The sequence below is a fragment of the Patagioenas fasciata genome, chromosome Z (genome assembly GCF_037038585.1).
Source record: "Patagioenas fasciata isolate bPatFas1 chromosome Z, bPatFas1.hap1, whole genome shotgun sequence".
In the NCBI taxonomy this organism is placed as follows: domain Eukaryota; kingdom Metazoa; phylum Chordata; class Aves; order Columbiformes; family Columbidae; genus Patagioenas; species Patagioenas fasciata.
The window spans coordinates 10,582,240-10,601,870 of NC_092560.1; the positions used below are offsets into that span (position 1 = coordinate 10,582,240).

The window sequence follows — 19,631 nt, forward strand, 5'->3', positions numbered from 1 at the left end:
TTGTCTTTCCTTGGTTCTGGCACTCAGAATCCCAAACAAACATGTGCTTCAGACCAGTGGTCCTCATTCCTGCAGCAGGGGTTGCTCCAGGACGCTGCTTACAGACTGATGTCTCAAGGAATTTTTTTACCAATTTCGATTTTTTTTTTTAATTGTTAGGTTTGTGAGCACATTTGCCCTCTGCTGGATAAAACAGAAACTGTTCAGCCCTGCTCCCTCCCGTGGTTGCTCTGTAAAAAATAGAGGCATCATGATTTGGGGCAACATTTCAGAGAAAAATCTGTCCAGTGGACCTGGACCAGCTTTGGTCGGTGCGAGGAGGCAGGTGGAGCTTTAGCTCAAAATCGTCTCTTTTGGCTGGATTTTCCCTTTCGTTCTTTGGCTTGTTCGTAGTCATAGTCAAAAGAAACTAGGAGGGCAAAGAAATAATAATAAAGCTGGCCAAACTCCACCTTATGTTCAGCTCCTGAATGGAGGTCTGGGTCTCAACATAAATGCAGAAGTATGTTTTCATGCCTGTAAGCAAAGTTATGGCCTGTAATGCCAGCTGGCAGTTCAGACCTGATTTCCTGATATTGCCTATGCAGGAGCCTCTAGTACCTATGCGCTTTTCCAACCACACCTTGTCACAAGCTGAAATAAAAGTTTCTTTAATCTTAGATTATTTCTTTTTTTTCCAGCCAAGACTCAAGTCCTCACTGCATCTGGCTTTCTATACATAAAATAAAATAGCATCATCCTTTCTCAAAAGGCCAGCTACTCTTCTACAGACCAGGAGTGTGCAAAGCAGCTTGCAGGATGCACTAGGACTGGGGATGGCAGGCATTGGTTCTGTGGACAGTCATGTATTTGTTAGGGGTTTTTTTACAGTTTGTTGGGGTTTTTTTTAACTGACCATGTAAATATTTCAAAAGTTTGCATCTCTGGGAGGGCTGTTCTAAAACATGTTTAGTGCACTGAACGTTGGCAGCTTTACAGTTTGGTCATGGGGCTGTTATTCAGTGTTGGTCAGAAAATAACATTGCCATGTGCTTCTGTAAGGAGGCACCAAGCCCCTTTATGTCTCACTTTGCTGGGAGAAAAATGCCCAATGCCATGCATTATTTGCCAAGAAGTACATCAGGTGCATATTGTAGTAATAGTTTTTGGTTTCACCTGATTATATTTTTAACCTTGCTAAAACACATATGTTTCTTGTGGTTTTAGTTAAGTGTTTCTGTGTGTGCACGTGTGCATATGTATAATACATACACAGTGTGTGTATTTGTATGTGTGCATATATGTGTGTGACTGTGTATGTGTGTATGAAAAACAGATAAACATATCAAGGCTCATCTTGCACCAGTCTCTGCAGGCTGTGCAGGTCCTCCTTGTGTACGTCTCCTTTTCCATACACACGAAGTGACGTTTCGCTCCAGGAGCACTTTGATCACGCTGTATGGGCTTTCCCCTTTGGCATAGCTGCAAGCCAAAGACCACGAGAAGCAGATGCAGGGGGGCTGCCCAGTTCTGCCTGCGAGGGTGACGTGCTAAAACAAGCAGCAAACTGCTCTCCCGGCCACACGAGTGGCTCCAGAGTGGCCTCTGGACAAAGCTGCTGGTTGGTTGCTGGTTTCTGATGTCAAAGGTGTGCAGCTGCCTCTGGGGAGAGGACCAAGGAAGGCCCTGTCCCCTGCCTTCCCTGGGCAGGGACAGGACAATGTGTGGCTGGGATGGTAAGGGACAGCTGAAGCAAGCTGGGTGCTGCCAGACAACTCCTACCACTCCTGTCCTCCCATGGTGTGGCTTTGCTCTTGTGTGCCATCCGCCCCACCTTCACATCAGCAAGTGCTTCATCGCATGTGTCCTCCCAGTTTGTACAAGGTGCAGCACTGGGAGCCCTATGGGAAGGGCTGTCCCTGCTGCAGTGGAGGGCATCCTGGGGACCACGGGCAGCTCAGTGACATGCTGTTCTCGCTTTTTCTCTCCTGACCAGGTCCTCGAGGCGACCAGGGTGAACCGCAGAAAGAGCGCTCTGGCGCTGCGTTGGGAAGCTGGCATTTACGCCAACCGGGAGGAGGATGAATAATCACGCTGCAGCGTGAAGACAGCGAGCAGGCACGCCGAAACCAAAAAGAGAGAAAGGAAGAATTAAAAAAAACAAAACAAAACAAAACAACAAAAAAACAACAACACACACCACAAAAGCAGCAGCATTTTAGTCCAGTATTTATTAAATACACAACAAACTTAAAAGATGCACATAGACACAGAAATGATCCAGCTCTTGGGAATCCTAAAGCAACAGGAAAACCCCAACTAGAAAATACCCCCTTCTTCTTCCCTCCATTCCCCCTCTGAAATAATGCGGTGGGGACAGTGCAGGGGGTGAAAGCCCTTGGGGGGACAAGAGGGTCGTTGTCCTCACGGACTGGAGGGCCTGCAGGCTTGTGGCCGGGACATCGGCATGGAGGAGCCTGTGGCCAGGGCTCGCTGACCGAATCGACAGACCTGCCTCGCCCCCAGCATCACCGTCCCCACAGCAGCTCCTGCTGGACCCTCCTGCAGTTCCTTCGCCTCCCACAGCCGCTGAACCGAGACCGTCAGCGTTGCTTTGGTGTACCCTGTCCAGCCACAAAACACAACAATATTGGTCTCTGTTGCTCTTTCTTTAAGGGGACTGAAGAGTTTGGTTTGGGAATGGGGTGGTTTTCTAAGGGGGGTGGGTTCTTTTCCCCTTTCTAGTAATTTATCTGTTTAAAAGAGAAAAAAAAACAGGGAGACAGTTATTGCAAATGTACAATCCAGCACACCCAGTAAAACAGTCCTTGTGTTGCAAACACAAGCCAACACAATTTAGGAGTGGAATAGATGGGGATGAGAGCTAAGCCAAATGGATTACCTTAGCTTTAGGATCCTATACGCTTGCAATATCACTTGAGCTCCAGGTTCTCAGAGCATATTTACCTAACAAAGTTTCTAAATAGAAAATCTGTATTTAGTGGATGACAACTATTTTTTGATGGTGGGGAGGGAAAAGAATGGCATATGTGTAAAATCTATGAAGATGGATAATTTGAAGTAGAAAGGTAGTGGGAAAGGGATACAAATAAAGGACATTTAATTTTTAAATGAGGCAATAATTGAACTAAGCCAGACTCTGGCCTAGGAAGAGGTATGAAATAAAGAACAAAGATAGTTACGTCTTCAACTATATTTATACAACCTAAAAAGCCTTTGAAGTAGAGTGCTTTGTGGAAGTCTTCACGTTTCCAGGCAACAATAAAAGCTAAAGGGCACAATGAGCTGGAAGGAGTGAGCAAGGAAGAGCAGACAAGGGAAGAAAACATTACGATGTTTGCCATTCAGCCGGTGTTTTCAGTGCTACAAGCAAACCGTAGAGCCTTTAGTTATTGCTTAGGCTTGGGATCAGCAGTGAAGGGTTAGAGTGGATCTGTGTGCGTGTGGGCACGTGTGTGTGTGTGTGTGAGGCTGACATACCAGAACATGTATGGCAGTGCGTGTATTGATTATTTTCTCCAAAGCTGTTTTACCAGCTATAGGGGTGAGTGCTATTTTTTTTCTTTCTGAAAGGGGATATAAAAACAAGGCACTGAGTTAATGCAGTATTTGTGATATTAAAATTTGACCCAACATGGTATTTGCATGAGTCACAATTGCAAAGTATTGACCAGTTTTGTAAGCTGACAATTAGGAAAAGAAATGTGGTATTTATTCTTGTGCTTTGTATTTGTATGTAGTATAGAGGCTGCGGGTTTACTCTTTCCTTTTCATGCAAGCAATACAATAGGAATATTTTACAACTGGGAACCATAATTTCTGGACTAGAAACCAACAAGTTTGGGAGGTGACAGAAAAAAAAAGACATCGAGCTTTTTTCTATATAAAATTTTCTGTCTTTTTTATAAACAAACTATTATTTTGACATCTTTTTTAAAAATCAGCAGCCAGGATACTGGTCCTCCCTTAAGCCTTTCCTTGATTTCATGACCTGCTGTGCTGTTATATCCTGAAACAGTGAGCTCATTTAAAATGAGTACCGATACTGTGAACATACTTCTGGTGCTTTTCTTAAACACAGAGCTTGCAACCAAATGATTCCACCCACCCCACCCCACTTGTCCCTCCAGCATGTGATTTCTGTCCATGGACACTCATTTTGAGGCTTATTTTCAGGGAATCATAGCAAATACAATTATGTATACTCATTAACTCAGTTCTGTCAATTGTCTCCCCAAGTTCTATTGAACAGAAGACCCTGCTGAACTGAGCGTTCACTGTGATAAGGGCAGCGAGCTTATCTCAAGGATGCTCTGCAAACCCAGGTGCGTGGGGAGGCACCGCGCCTATGAAGGAACTACATACCTAATGAAGGGGACCCATTCTTCAGACATGGCAATCAACAGTGGACTGTGATTCGCGTCTGCGGGTGGGTCATTACTGTAAGACTGTAGGAAAAGCAACGCCATCAATGCAGCACTCTAGTGAGACCGCACATCGTGCAGCCGCAGCCGTGAGCTCTGCGCAGTGGTACCAAGAGGAGTCCTGTCTCCCTCCACCCTTGGGGAGACCATGAGTGAGACTGGGAAAAAAACACAAAAAAATACGGGTTTCCTGAGCAGAGGAGATGGCCCTTGTACTTACAGCGAGGTGGTCGTGCACCAAACCATGCTCTTCAGTTCCCCATCATATTTCCTCCCTTCCCGGGAACCTGCGTCTTTATTTTCTTTAACTTGGAGGCCTGTTTTTTCCTCCTGCTTTCTCACTGGAAGCCAGTGACCTTGATTACCCATCCCAAGACATCTCTTCATGCTTTGCCACATCCTCCCCTACTGCCACAGTCAGCCCTCAGTCTTTGAAGTGAAAATTATATTGTACCCCTTGAAAGGAGAAGCAGTGGTGGAGAGAGGCCAGGCAGGAGTCCTCCGCGCTAGAGGCATTCGCTTTCTGCCCCTGCGACAAAAGTATTTGCATGCATTAGTGCAGGACAGCCAAACTTTCCACCCAGCAGGGTTTTTCTCTTCCAGAAATTATGGACACTTGTAGTCAGCAGCACATGTTCAGTGCTGTGGTAACAGGAGTGCGATGCAGTTTACTTGCCTCTGTTATTTCATTTGCATGCTACCAAGCTTAGGTGTTTATAAGTATACACCAGTAATACATATCTATCTATATATAACTATATCAAATGCAACAAAAGAGCACTATTGCAGAGTTAACTTTGTCTCCACAAAAGAAATGCTCAGTTCCTTTCCCGTGGCAAAGACTGGTTTTAATGAAACTGTGTATTGAGAAATAGTTAAGCATTAGCATTTGTGATTATAATCAGTTTGGGGTTACAGTGCAGGTTTCCTGAACAATTCATTTTAAGAGCTGACAGTTTGGGCTTCATCGTGCTCCATACTGACATTATCTGAAGGAAAATACAGTAGCATTGACATGTTTGACAACCTAAAGGCGGCATCCTTGTCATGATTTATCAACCAGTTTCAACAATACCTGGCTTTCTGTATGTTAACCACTTAAATGTTATCCTGCTTCTGTTTTATAGTGACTGTGAGGCCTACAATGCAAGTATATAATTATTTTCTCATTAAAACAGAAACCTGTGTTGTGTTTCTATAAAGCTGCCTGTTTCTTCACATCCCTGCAGGAAGCTGTATCCACACGAGCAGCACATGGTTGGAGGAGAGCAGCCTGTTTCCCACCTCCCAAGGCGGTCATAGAATTAGAATCATTTTGGTTTGAAGAGACCCTCAAGATCATCAAGTCCAACCATAACCTAACACTGGCACTAAACCATGTCCCTAAGAGCATCATCTGCACGCCTTTTAAACACCTCCAGGGATGGTGACTCCACCACTTCCCTGGGCAGCCTGTTCCAATGCCTGAAAACCCTTTCTGTGAGGAAGCTTTTCCCTAATATCCAATCTAAACCTCCTCTGGTGCAACCTTAGGCCATTTCCTCTCGTCCTGTGGCTTGTTATTTGGGAGAAGAGACCAACACCCTCCATACTACAACCTCCTTTCAGGTAGTTGTAGACAGTGATAAGGTCTCCCCTCAGCCTCTTTTTCTCCAGCCTAGCCTCCCCCTGCCTCCCCCAGATGCTCCTCATCAGACTTCTGCTCCAGACCCTTCACCACCTTTGTCGCCCTTCTCTGAACACTCTCCAGCACCTCAGTGTCTTTCTTGTAGTGAGGGGCCCAAAGCTGAACACAGAATTAGAAGTCAGTCTCCTCCCCATGACTCTGCTTCTGTCTTGTTATCTGGAGGCAGGAGAGATCTCTTTTTCTTAACTTGGTGGTGTCAGCTGCAGTTACAAGAGCATCCCTGAGCATTTCCTATTAACATGCTCCTGGAGGGTTGCTGAGGCCACATCTGCTTCATGATGAATTGCACCAGCTTTCTTACCTTGCTTCTTTCACACCTGCAGGACCCTTGCCATCCTGCACAGCAAAGCCCATCATTTCAGCTAGTTGTCCCTTTCTCACATGTACAGCTGCAGCAACCAGCTGCTTGACCTTTGCTGCAGCCCCTCGACCCGCTGACATGGTCAACTAGACCCATCCCTCAACCCTGCTAGGGAGCTGCCACCAGCTTTGCCTGTGAAAGCTGGACTTGTTGGGAAGTTGTTGCAAACTGGGCAGGTCCACAGCAGCTTCTGCTCCTCCCTGAGCCTGGGTTAGACACGTGTTTAATTATAACCCTGTTCCACAGCCTGTGGGAGTAGGCTGAGGACATGGGTGATTTCAGTGGGAGCTGGATAGGGCCAAGCAGGGCAATTCAGTCCATGTTCTCCACGACACAAGCCCTCCTCTCCCTTGTGCACACAGTATCAGAAACACCAACAGAGGAAAGTCAGATGTGGATTCCCTTTCCAGCTAGTAAATACTGCTGGAGTCAGAAGATGGGCTACAAAACAAGCCTGGAAATTTATCCACCAGTTCTGGTCTCTATGAAGAAAAAGAGCTCACTGTCTTTTCAACACAGAAGATGCTTTCTGTCTGCCTTTTCTTGATATGTGCTAAGAGGAGTGGTGTATGGGATTTACTGGCACACAATGGGAAAGGGAACTCCTTCCAGACCTCTCCCTTGGGTTTTATGACAATTAAAAGTGGAAATTGGGCTTTTGCAGGGGAGCGTTTAGATGTCACAGTGATGCCAGTGGGGTGGCAGCAACTCAGGAATTTTTGCAATGCGTTCTGCTGTTACCAGCTACTGTATTTGTTTAGTAACACACACTTAGGACACCTAAAATCCCTGTCACACCATTGCATAGCCAATATGGCATGCACCAAGCTTTAGAGTATTTTTACAAAGTAGTTAAGAACTATAAAAGAGCCATTTTATCCATCATTTCTGTCATAGTGCCCCATGAGGTTAAGGATGATAAAAGAGCCAGTTTATCCCATATAATTATTATACTGCTTACCTCATATAAGTAATTACAGACTATAAAATAGCCACTTATCCATAATTTCTGGCACAGTCCCATACAAGGTGAGGATATGGCTTCTCTTACAGTTGTGGGTGGCTTTAAGAGGCTTCAACACAATAGGAAAGAGAACTTCTCCTCTGCAGAAGTGGGTTTGATTAAACTGCCTTAAAAGGAGGGAGAGCATTCAGTACAGTGCTTTTGGTTGTGAGGCAGAAAAGGAGACTAAAAAAAATAATAATAACACAAATGGGTTCTGTAGTGTAAGAAAGACAAATCAGAGCACAACAAGCAGGGGGGGGACAGGACTAGGGAGGACTAGAGCTACACATATTAGCAGGAATGTTAGGACTGAAGATGACTTTCAGTAATGTTCCAATTATTGAACTGATTAGGATGGGCAATCCACAAAACTATCAGTGTGTAGGTCCAGCCCTGCACTCCTCCCCAGGTTAAACACTGAACAGCATCCCAGTGTCTCACATGGTGTGAGACCAAGGGGCGGGGGCTGTCCCGTCACATCAGCAATAGCACCGGGTGCAGGGGGAGGAAGGACAATGAAAAGCATAAAAGGAGACTAACAAACAAAAGCCCAAGCAACAGGAGGAAAACCCACAAATGCCATCCAGATCTCAAGGTCTGATTTATCAGTGGGGTCTCCAGGAAGAAACCTCTTTTACAAGCACTAGATGCAGTGTCAGTGTGAGAGCTCCTGCTCCGTCCCAAGCATGTGTCATCTCTGCAGTGAATTCAGGGCGGTGTGCCACCAGGAGATGAACAAATTCCAGGCCTTGTTCCAATTGAGAGTGTGACGAGAAAAATCGATGAAGGAAGAAAATGTGCAAAGCTGCTTTGTCACATTCTCCATTACTGCAAGCTGCACGGGGGTTTGTGTGGTGGGGATTTGTGTGGCAGCAGTGACATCTGGAGGGCAGATGGCACTGTCCATGGGAAGACCTTTGTCAGGGTTTGACCCCAGCTAGCAATATAAACACAATAGCCACTCGCTCACTCCCCCTTTCCCCCCCTGAATAGGGGAAAGAATCAAAAGCGAAGGGAGAAACTTGCGGATTGAGATAAACAGAGTTGAATAAAATAACATTAATAACAACAATAATAATATATAAAATGAAATATAAAATAAAAGATACTCAATGCAATTCCTCATTAACTCCATCTGCACCGAGCAGCCAGTCCCAGGAAGCAGCACCTGGTCCTGAACAGCTGAGCCCAGGAAGAGAAAAAGGCAGAAAGGCCCAGATGTCTCTGCCAATGGCAGGATGGCACAAGGCCAAACTGAAGAAACTCCTGAACAGGACTCCACACAACAGGTCTCCATCCCATCTCCAAAAGAGAGCTTGCCAGAAAATCCCAGCTCTCCTTAAATCTGAAGTATGACGCTAATGGGATGGAATATTACTATTTTTCAGCCTGGATGTCAGTCAGTCTCTGCCCCATCCATGCCCTGCTTCGTTGCTGCCTCACACCTGTGGGCTGAGCTCAGAAGGTCCTTGGCTCTCAGACCACAGCAATTAAAAACATTAACTCTGTCCTGGGGTGTCATCTTCTTGTTCTGAAACTAAGTTCAAATAATGATTGTGCCAGCTATGAAAAAGATGTTTCTAACTGCATAAAGGAAAACCAACTTGTTTTCAGTCAAACAAGCACAACCTTCACTTCCAAGGATGTCCCCTAAAAGACAGATTCTGGGAATAGCTGGTGCTGACTGATGTATCAGTCTCAGATCCCTACCAGTGCCAAGTCCACTACGATGGCACCCACGTTACTAACACAGCAAGCCTGCTTGGGATCGGCAAAGGATCAGGAGGAGAACCATGGCACATCTCACAAGGTTCTCCCAGGGAAGATAGTTGGAATGTGGAACCCTGAAAAGACTGCTGTGCTTAGCATGTACACACAGAGCCCTGGGCTGGCCTCCACCCATACGAGCTTCTGGGGTGCACCAGACCTCCTCACCAACCCTTGCTGGGAGCAACTGCGAACTCTGCATTGCCTCAGCAGGCACCTTGGTGCAGGCCTGTGTCTGAGCATACAGAACACTTCACAAGGGGCCGTGCAGCACTGAACTCTTACTGTGGAGATTGTTGCTGGCTGGGAAGGTGTATGTGGGGCAGGGAGAAGAGTAGGAGGCCTGAAAATAGCTCCAGGAGGACAGCAGGGTTTCATGTTGGGCTGCAGCAGACAGCAACACACTCCTCGCATGGCGTGTCACTGATGGCAAAAGGCTGTGGTTTGGATTGAGGAAGAGTGTTTATGTACATTTGGAGTATTTTGTCCACTTCTGAGCTCCCCAGTTTAAGAAGGACAAGGAATTACTGGAGGGAGTCCAGCAGTGGGCTACGAAGGTGATTAGAGGCCTTTTCTTATGAGGAGAGAGCTGGGTCTGTTCAGCCTGGAGAAGGCTGAGAGGGGATCTTATCAATGCTTATAAATGTCTCAAGGATGGGTGTCAAGAGGATGGGACCAGACTCTTTTCAGTGGTGCCCAAGATAGGATGAGGGGCAACAAGCACAGACTGAAGCACAGGAGGTTCCATCTGAATATGAGGAGAAACTTCTTCACTTTGAGGTGCCAGAACCCTGGAGCAGGCAACAGAGAGGCTGTGGAGTCTCCTTCTCTGGCAACATTCAAACCCACCTGGTCACATTCCTGTGTGACCTGCTCTGGTGAACCTGCTTTAGCAGGAGAGTTGGACTGGATGATCTCCAGAGGTCCCTTCCAACCCCAACCATTCTGTTAGTCTATAAAATGGCTCCAACAAGCACTTCTTCCTCTTGTAGTATCTGGGAAAGGTGAACTCTCTTGGCCTTACCTTAAAATGAGCATCAAGTCCTCAAGATGTAACTGAAACACAAGAAGCCAGGAAAATGCTAGCAAAAACACATGGAAAATGACATAACCCCGGTGAAGCTGCATTTCATAGCACTCACGTGACATTGAAAAGTGTTGCAAGCAAATAACCAGTCATTAGAAAGGAGGGAAGAGTGTCATCTGCATGGAGAAAGGTGGAGTTTCCTGATACACAATGGGAATTGACTTGCCAGGCAGCTTTGTTGCCCCCGCATTGCGTGGAGGAGGCAGAAAGTATTCAGTCTGACTTAACGAGTGAAAGAAGGAAGGTGCTAAAGTAGGGCACTTGATCACTCCCTGGTATGTCTTGTTTACCTATAGAAGCACAGCTTTTGCATACAGCACCAGCCCAAGGTGGACCCAGACTTTCACAGCATTATCCTTTCCTGCTGCCTGTCATCTCCTTGCCCTCTGCTGTTCCCTTCTGGTTTCCATAGGATGCTGTCCACATGCAAAATATGACTGGTTTGGGGCAGCAAGACTAGATGGCTCCCATGAACAGGAGTGTGTCACTCTGCTTCCACGGATCCTCACGGGATGGAGAAGACCCTAGCTCAGACCAAGTCCCCAGCCACAGGTCCCTGACTCACCACCACTGCAAGGCCCCATCAGCCTCCAGTCAGGCTCCCTTCCAGGATGGTTTCCTCTCCTCAAGTGTTTAACTGGTTTACACTTCTTTGCCAGAGCGCCCTGTAGAAGAGAGACACATAAGATAAACCTTGAGTGGACCAGATCCAAAGCACTTTTAGATACCTAAATACCTCTAAGGAGCTGCTTCTTTGAGGGCTACACACCACTGAACTCAAGTGGAAGCCCATGGATTTGGCTTGTGTCAACGCACTATAAAATGATGTGGGGTTGACTTGAAAGGGTGTTGTTGGAGAGCCAGGCGAAACAAAAGCCTTCTCTTGGTTGTATTACTCATTCAAAAAGGGGCTTGATTACAGCTTTTCTTTAATGCTGTGTTTGAGGAAAACAACTGAGCCAAGTGCCAGCCATGGAGTGCTGCATAGAAGGCAAACTGAGCTTGTATGAGGTGGAGAGGGTTGTTTTCAAAGGGAAAGTTAATTGCAAGTTGTGGGACTTTATATGTAAAGAAAGTGAAAATTTCTGTCAGGAATGGAGGGAGAAGGGAATAGGTAAAGCAGGTCAGAGGGGAGTGGTATAAACAGGAAAACAGAAAGATAAGTAGGGGAAAATCTTGCTGATGGGAATTTTCATGCAGGGAACAATTTCTGAAGTCACATGAAAGCATACTCGGACAACGTTCGAGCAGGGATAGAAGCTATATGGCAAAAAGCGTATTTACCCAAGCTCTCTGGAAACCAGACCAAAAACTCTGCCAGTTGCAGAATGGGTCTCACGTGCTGCCAAGTCCAGACTATAGCAGTGCAGGACAAGATCCAGCTCAGCTGTCCTTCTTGGACACTGTTTGCTGAGCTGGTTTTCAGCAGAAGGGAGCCAGGAAATAGTTGAATGATCTTGTTGCTCATGAGCTCTATAATTTATTGACATGCAGACTCTTTGAGTTTATAAATTAAAAGATAAGTCAATATAGTCTGTCTAAGTGTTGCAGGATGTTTCCAAGGAATTTATTATCAAGGTGCCTCAGCACTAAAGGAAAACAGCATTTTCCCTTCCAAACCAGCATTTCAGTGCCCCAAAGGGCTTTATTTTTCAAATCTTCCCTTGCTTTAAAGAAGTATTAAATCAGCATGTTTTTAAATGTCAGAGAGGTCACTGGGGGTTTACTCTGTAGGCATCTGCCTACTTTGCCCTGGACTGCCCTGCCCTGAAAACTCATGGCCAGACATGACCTGATAGCTGGAAGCAGCTCCCACTGGCATCTTGGAGGTGACATCCAATGCAAAATCCCTGAAGGACTTGAACTTAGATAGCTACTGACCCTTGGAACGTGGTGGTGTGGAGGTTTGTGACACATGACAATGAGAAGCATGAGCCCACACCACCTGCACCTGGCCCCAGCCCTGCAGCAGCAAAGCAATCACATCTACAGTAGAGCCAGAAAAGCAAGGTCTTTTGGAAGGAAGAGCATGCACTTGGCATGGCCCTCAGCCATGTCCTCTTGATTTTCAGCAAACAGAAGTGTCTTAGGTCCTGCAGCAAGCTTGAAAATTACAATTGTATATATATTTATTTGTGCTTGTTAGACACTGAAGGACTGCAGCCTGGAAAAAGTTAGCAGCAGCAATATTGCTGGAAAGCTGCATGGACTTTCTTGTTTCCTGGGTACCTTTTGCCCAATACCCATCTTCAACTCCAAAGTTTCCTGCAGATCAGTGGGACTCTTCAGACAAACGAGAAAACATGCAGTATTTTAGTCCCATTAATGTCTTTTTGTACACATACTGGAGTTCTAAAGATTCACAACATCTTCCAAGGCTGTTCATTCACTAGATGCCTGGGAGGGTGCTAACTAAAATTCTCCTGAGCATACAGCAACCTGCCTTGCCCTGTGTACATGAGCTTTCTCCAGAGCCTGGACCTTTCTCCTGAAGCACCTTGTCTGATGCAGACTTGTGGGACTAGGGAACCCCAGATGCATCTGCCCTCTGTGTCAAGCGGAGGTGACACCCCTGTGTGGGGTTGCATAGCCTCAGTGGCCCTTGCTGCTTTCCAGGGAGGGCTCCACCACCACCGAGGTTGCAGTTTGCCCACCCAGACACATCTGTCTCATCCGAGGAAGACTGGTGCCATTTTCCACTAGTGCCCTGCAGCAAAGCAGGTACAGACATGGTACCCTGTAGCCTCCCAGACACCTTCATGAAGGAATTTGGCACCTTTCCTTGCTGTCCCAGGGACCTCTCCACCCCACCAGGCCCCAACAAGAGCCTCCACCCTCATCGGGCTGCAAAATTGATAATTAGCCAGGCGTGGCTGTGGCACATGTTGAAAAACAGGGTTAGCCCTGTTATCTGCTGTGCCTCATTATGCCAGGTTGCCAGGAAGTCCTCGGTCACAGACACTGCCATGGGACCTGGAACCCCAAAACCACTTTGGGCTGGGTTGAGCAGCCACCACCAGCTGTGCTGAGGGGCTTGTGAGTGGTCCATGGAGGACCTGCCTGGCCCTGAACAGATGGTGCTCTGTAATTAAGGAAAGGGTTTGAGAGCTTGCTATCGAGTTTCTCCTGTTTTTTATTTCTGAGCTGCAGAGGTTCATTAAACATCCCCCACAGGAAGAGCTGCCACATGGAAAAAGAGGGTGATGTGGCTCATAAATCTCACCAGAGTGTGCTGCAGCATCTGCAGCTTTTGGGTTGTGTACACAGTTTCTTGGGGTTTTTTTAAACAGATGATGCAAATGTTTTTGACAGGATGTTGTGCACAAAATAGCCTGGAAAATTTAAATATCCAAGCAACTAAAAAGTCGTACCTGCCCAGAAAAATCAGCACTCCTCTTTCCCTTGCTCTTCTTTTCTTCTTCCTCTCCCCTCATTCCACAAGGATGGGTGGCTTACTACTTATTTTTTCTCCTTTATTCTGCCATATTAACCTTTCCAATATGCTTTGTGTACAATTTTCCTCTAATTCCCATCTCCGCTTAACACACAGTTCCTCTCATAAATCCCAAGCCAAATTTACTCACATATTCCTTCTTCTACAGAGCTTCTACTTACCCTTACTGCCATTTCTCAAATTTGTTATTATTTAAATGTGTTTGTAGGCTTTTCAGTACCCATTCGCCATTGCCCTAAGAGTTTCTAGACCTACATAAAAAATGAAAATGTGAAGTAGATAACCAAAATTATTTTTAAATAGCTTTGGAGAGCACTTGAGAAGATAAGGACAGTCTTCGGTTTTGAACCAAGTTTTTACAGATCATTGACTGTAGTTTGTTCAGTAGTGAAATTTTTTAATAGTCATGTTTTTGCTATAGTTATTTCATTTTTCCAGACTATTCGCTTCTGGTTTATTCAACATAGGAATACTCAAGCTGTAGTTCTAGTTGTTTATTTCATCCCATTTCTTAATTCCATTCCTGCCTGCACTACTCTTGAACTTCGCAATGCTTCTGTGCCAAACCTATATACACTGACAACATATTTTAAAATACGTTAATATTAATGAAAAGGAGGACGTACACACAATAAAAATAATTTAGCACCAGGATTATCTGGGCTTATCTAAGAACTACAGCAGGATTTGTTCTGTGGTCCAGCTGATCAGGCAGGCACCAGGTACTGCAAGAAGCTTTTTCTCCTGCTTTCATGGAGAGGATAATGTTAATGCATACAGTCTGCTGTCAGCACTATTAATCACCCAAATTCCTCAAGCTGAAGAAAAAAGAAGCCAACTCGGCAAAAAACATGTGTTGAGGATGGTGTGTTTTGTCTTTCCAGCAGAGGGAGAAGCCCAGAGGAGACTCCAGCTGGGTAAGCAGGAAACCCTGAAATGAGAAATATACACAAACCCATGACATCTGGGGGTGAAAGCAGGACAACGCAGGTTTCTGGTGCTGCTTGGTCAGCCAGCGTCTGTCCCAAAGAAACATGGACAGTGCTGCTGTTTCCAGCTCCTCGCTGCTCTCCAGCATTGCTCTCAAAGTGGCGGGGAGCACCAGTTTCCTTCAAGGGAAGGCTGGTGGACACTCCTACCCTGGCAAAGACTCACAGGTCGTCACTGTCCTTCGCGTCAGTGGACCCTATGAGGTCCCTCCAAGTCTGTTCTCCATCTTTTTTGCAGCCTGCACACTGCCCTGGCCTTTGCTTATGTGGGGCAATGGATGAGGCCTCAAGGCACAGGGAATAAGACAACACGTGGATGTGCAGCATCATTGTTCATTGGATGAGGAACTGGTTGGATGTTCACATCCAGAGGGTAGTGGTCAACAGCTCAAAGTCCAGATGGAGACTGGTGACAAGTGGTGTCCTTCAGGGGTCCATACTGGGACCAGTACTGTTTAATATCTTCATCAATGACATAGACACTGGATCAAGTGCACCCTCAGAAAGTTTGCGGATGACACCAAGCTGAGTGCTGCAGTTGACACACCTGAGGGACAGAATGCCATCCAGCGGGACCTGAACAAGCTAGAGAAGTGGGCCCATATGAACCTCATGAGGTTCAACATGACCAAGTGCAAAGTCCTTCACCTGGGTCAGGGTAACCCCTGGTATCAATACAGGCTGGGGGATGAAGGGATTGAGAGCAGCCCTGTGGAGAAGGACTTGCATGTAATGGTGGATGAGAGATTGGATATGAGCTGACAATGTGTGCTTGCAGCCCAGAAGTCCAATCATATCCTGGGCTGCAACAAAAGGAGCGTGGCCAGCAGGTGGAGGGAGGTGATTCTGCCGCTCTAGAGGCTCCGCTCTGGTGAGACCCCACCTGGAGTCCTGTGTCCAGCTCTGGAGCCCTCAGTGCAGGACACACATGGACCTGTTGGAGAGGGGCCAGAGGAGACACCAAGATGATCAGAGGCTGGAACAGCTCTGCTGGGAGGACAGGCTGAGAGAGTTGGGGGTGTTCAGCTGGAGAAGGCTCCGGGGGACCTTATTGCAGCGTTTCAGTACTTAAAAGGGTCTATAAGAACAATGGGGACAGACTTTTTAGCAGGGTCTGTTACGACAGGACAAGGGGTAATGGTTTTAAACTAAGGAGGTGAGATTCAGGATATACATGAGGAAGAAGTCTTTTACAATGAGGGTGGAAAAGGTTGTCCAGAGAGGTGGGAGATGCCCCATCCCTGGAGACATCCCAGGCCAGGCTGGACAGGGAACTGAGCAACCTGATCTGGGTGAAGATGCCCCTGCTCATTGCAGGGGAGTTAGACTAAATTAGCCTTGAATGTCCCTTCCAGCCCAAACTATTATATGATCCTATGTGCTAGCACTGCCTCTGGCCTGGGTTTCCTCTTCTTCCTCTTTCCTCTTCTTCCTCTTCTTCCCTCAATTAGCAGAGAGCAGATATCCCCATATATTGTTTCAACATGTCTGGTGAGGTTGTACCTCCTGAATCCTGGCCTAGGAATCTTGGTGTCTGAGACACATCAAGGTGCTACTGGAAGGGTATGGTCCTTCTTTTTATTACAGCAATGGTGGACTTACCAGTTGTTGTGCTATAGACATGCTGGCACCAGCACTGTGAGCTTCCAAGTGGCCTGTATGTTGTTTTCTAGAGCTGCTGAAACAAGGCTGATGAGGTAGCCTTTTACCTCCAGGCACTGGCATCTACCATTGGCAGCTCTGGATCCCAGAACATGACTGTCCAGGACCAGGATACTGCATCCCTGTGGCCATGCAGCTGCTGCCAGGAGCTGCTCCCCAGACCCATGCACCAGGCTTTGTGTGGAGCCACCACTCCCGTTTCATCTCCTTCTCTCATGCCTTGCAAGGATGGGGCAATATGTAACTAAACACCAGTCAGTGAGGAAGCCAGTCTCCCAAACCACAGAGAGAAAGAGCACAGCTTGGCATTACAGTCTGCAGTCATCTGTGATGATAAGTGGTTATTTATGAGGAAGATGCTTTTTCCGAAGTAAAACAGGCCATTACCAAAATAGATCCTTCTCCCCAGTGTTTTTAACCAGCTTTCCCTCTCCCCGGTGCTGTAACGGCTCCATTCAGGCTCAGATCCGGGTGCTTCCCAGTCCCCAGTCATGTTTCCCCACCCTGCCACCACCACAAAGCCACAGCGTGTGTCAGGATAATCGGCATGTACCGAGGAGGAGTTACAGAGCTGACTTACCACTGTGGAGATGAAATGTCTTGCCAGCCAGAGACTGTAAATAACAGATCCCATCAGCAAGCTTGGGCAAGGGAGATGAACATGCCCATGTTGGATTGCAGTCCTGGATGCCAAAGGAACCTTTTCAGATGGGGAGTGCTGGACACTAAGCTCCAAAATGCCAGTACCTGACAAGCCCGGCTGCCCTAGCATATTTAAATCCCTACAACAGCCCCCTTCAGAAAGAAAAAGTGATGTAACTGTCACAAATGGTTTACGAAAAGAAAAAGCAGTACTGCATATGAGTGCATAACATCACCACAGGGACACATTAAACATGTTCATATGGCCAGATGGACAGATGTCCAAGAGCTGGTGCAACATGGTGCTGACTTGCTCTCTGGTGGGCGTCCAGACAAGACAACTCTAGAGAGCGATGCCCTAAAACAATGCGAGCCTTTTCCAGCAGGCTACACCAGTGTGCTTCTGCTTTTAGACCAGTCTCAGTGATTCTGTAGGTGCTTTTTTTCTTAGATGTCATGGGCCACTCTCTTAAGGCTCCACTGTGTTTATGCCACACAAACTTATTTTAAAGTGGATGCAAATGTCCCTATAAATCTTAGTAATATGAGAAGTGGGCCCCATAGAAAAGCTGATGCTAGAGAATAGTCATTCTGAAGTCTTTGTAGCATCAAGTCGTTATATTATACACAAAATGTATTCTGCAGTGGGAAATATTCTGGAGCCTGGGTTAAACTCTTACTTTAGCACTCACTGCTTTGCAATTACTGATGTGAAATTATATCCTTCCATGAGAACTAGTACTAAAAAGTAAATTTAATGTGCATGAACATTCATCCTGGAAATACATATGTAATTCATGAGATCACTAATGGCATTTAGCACAGTCCATTAGCTATCTAGGCCTGAATAGCATTAAGCATAACACAGTATCACCTAAATGTCAAGAGTGTCAGATGAATAAGCCAGGCAGCCTGTACATGCAAAAAAGTGTGGAGGAAAATTACCTGTTGTTTGAGAGTTGAGCAGATCTGCAGTCTCTCAAGCACAGTGCCTGTAATGCACCTCTACACTCCAAGATAACTGATGTCGCAGACTGCAGCTTGAATGGGAAAAAGTCATTTATCTTTTCCTCTAATGTCTGGTAGAAGAAATAGGGCTCCCTGGGTGAAGTAAAACGTGGCAACTCCTCTGGTTGTGTTTGTTGCTTAAACTGGTCACAGGCTGATGCTTTGGGGTTTTTAGTAAGGCTGTCTGGAATTTACATCCTCTGGAAATGTCCCGGGGTTTGGAGAAAAAGATTTGTCCCACTTCTGAATAAAAAATCAGGACACCAGACACCTTTTGCAGAAAAGCTGGGGAAACAAAAAAAAAAAAAAAAGCCAGCTGTTGGAACAATACACATTATATTTTACAGCTGGCTAGGACTCTTCTGGCCTGACAAAACAAAACAAAACAACAACAACACACAAAAAAAACCCCACCACACAACAAATTATCTGGTGAAACTGAAATCGTACAGCAGCGAATCATTCCAGCAGACAATTCTCCACTCTTTTCCCTGTTAGTTCTTGGGATTTTTTTTTCCTTGAACTGAAATATAAAACAATTATTACACAACCGAACTGAGAGTGAAAAAATGAAACTCTCAAGGCATGAGTACACAGGCATTGAGTAAATGTCACCTGAATCAATAGAGAGTGCAACAGATGGAGATTTTTACATTGTTCTTGGAAATTAATCATTAATTTATTTTTTAAAGTAATCATCATAAATCTTCCTGGAACGGACTGTTACTCTGCCTGTTATGATTCATTAAACCAGTGCAGAATGAGATCATTATCATTTAAGTTAGCATTTTTGAGGCTGCCAAATATCCTCTAAGTATTTCCTGCAGCTGAGACCACAAGCATCTTCCTCGGAGCTGGCAGCCTCCGCGCACCACATCCTGCTCCAAGAGCCTCTTGTGCCTCTGGCAGCCGCACTGTCGCCCCATAGGGACCCTGAGGTGCTCGCTTTGCTTGACCCCCTCCTGCAGCAGCCAAATCGGAGGCTGACTTCAAGCTGCAAGGGTGTGTGAAGCATCAGTGCCTGCAGAGAGACACGGGCGCTGCCCCATGAGCTGGCACTGGAAAACGCTTCCCCGGCACAGGGCTCTCACCCACCCCAGCCTCCAGCTCCTCTGGCTGATTACTGGGGTGCAGTGGTCACCGATGCCTTTGGATAAATCGTGAATTTTTCTCCTTTTGGAAAATCCCACGTTGTAAAGCCAAAGGATGCACTAGCCTGAGTGGCAGCCATGGGAGGCGGGTTACCAAAACCAGGGTTTTCCCCTTTTATTTTTGGTGTAAATTTCTGACTGCGTTGTTGAAACAAGAATGCCATAAGGGGCAAAACGTAGCAACAGGGCAGGCAGGAGAAGGTAAGAGCAAAAGCCAACAACCTATTTGTGTGGAAGAAAGGGAAAAGAGCTGGTGTTAAGGGGAATTCACAAATTACCTGACAGAAGTGCACTCAGCTGTCTCCTGCCCCCACAGCCACCCTGAGAGTCCTCTGACCTGTGAAGGATGCCACAAGAAAAAAAAAAAAAAAAGAAAACCCAAACCAAGCGAAA

General features: G+C 46.2%; 1 protein-coding gene and 1 long non-coding RNA gene across 14 annotated transcripts in view; one reads left to right on the plus strand and one right to left on the minus strand.

The window, feature by feature from the left end:
* The window catches only part of PALM2AKAP2 (PALM2 and AKAP2 fusion), a 268,612-nt gene extending 262,986 nt beyond the window's left edge, over positions 1 to 5,626 (plus strand). For all 13 annotated transcript variants that reach the window (XM_065861505.2, XM_065861507.2, XM_065861508.2 and 10 more), the window contains one exon: positions 1,976 to 5,626. In XM_065861505.2, coding sequence (XP_065717577.1) covers positions 1,976 to 2,068 — 93 coding nt within the window. In that variant the 3' untranslated portion in view covers positions 2,069 to 5,626. The remainder of the gene's footprint in view (positions 1 to 1,975) is intronic.
* A 4-nt stretch (positions 5,627 to 5,630) lies between these two features.
* LOC139826394 (uncharacterized) lies at positions 5,631 to 19,589 on the minus strand. The gene is made up of 3 exons (XR_011736411.1): positions 19,517 to 19,589; positions 18,025 to 18,372; positions 5,631 to 10,997 (listed from the first exon to the last, which is right to left on the minus strand). It is a non-coding gene; the product is annotated as an uncharacterized lncRNA (long non-coding RNA).
* Positions 19,590 to 19,631: the final 42 nt, after the last annotated feature.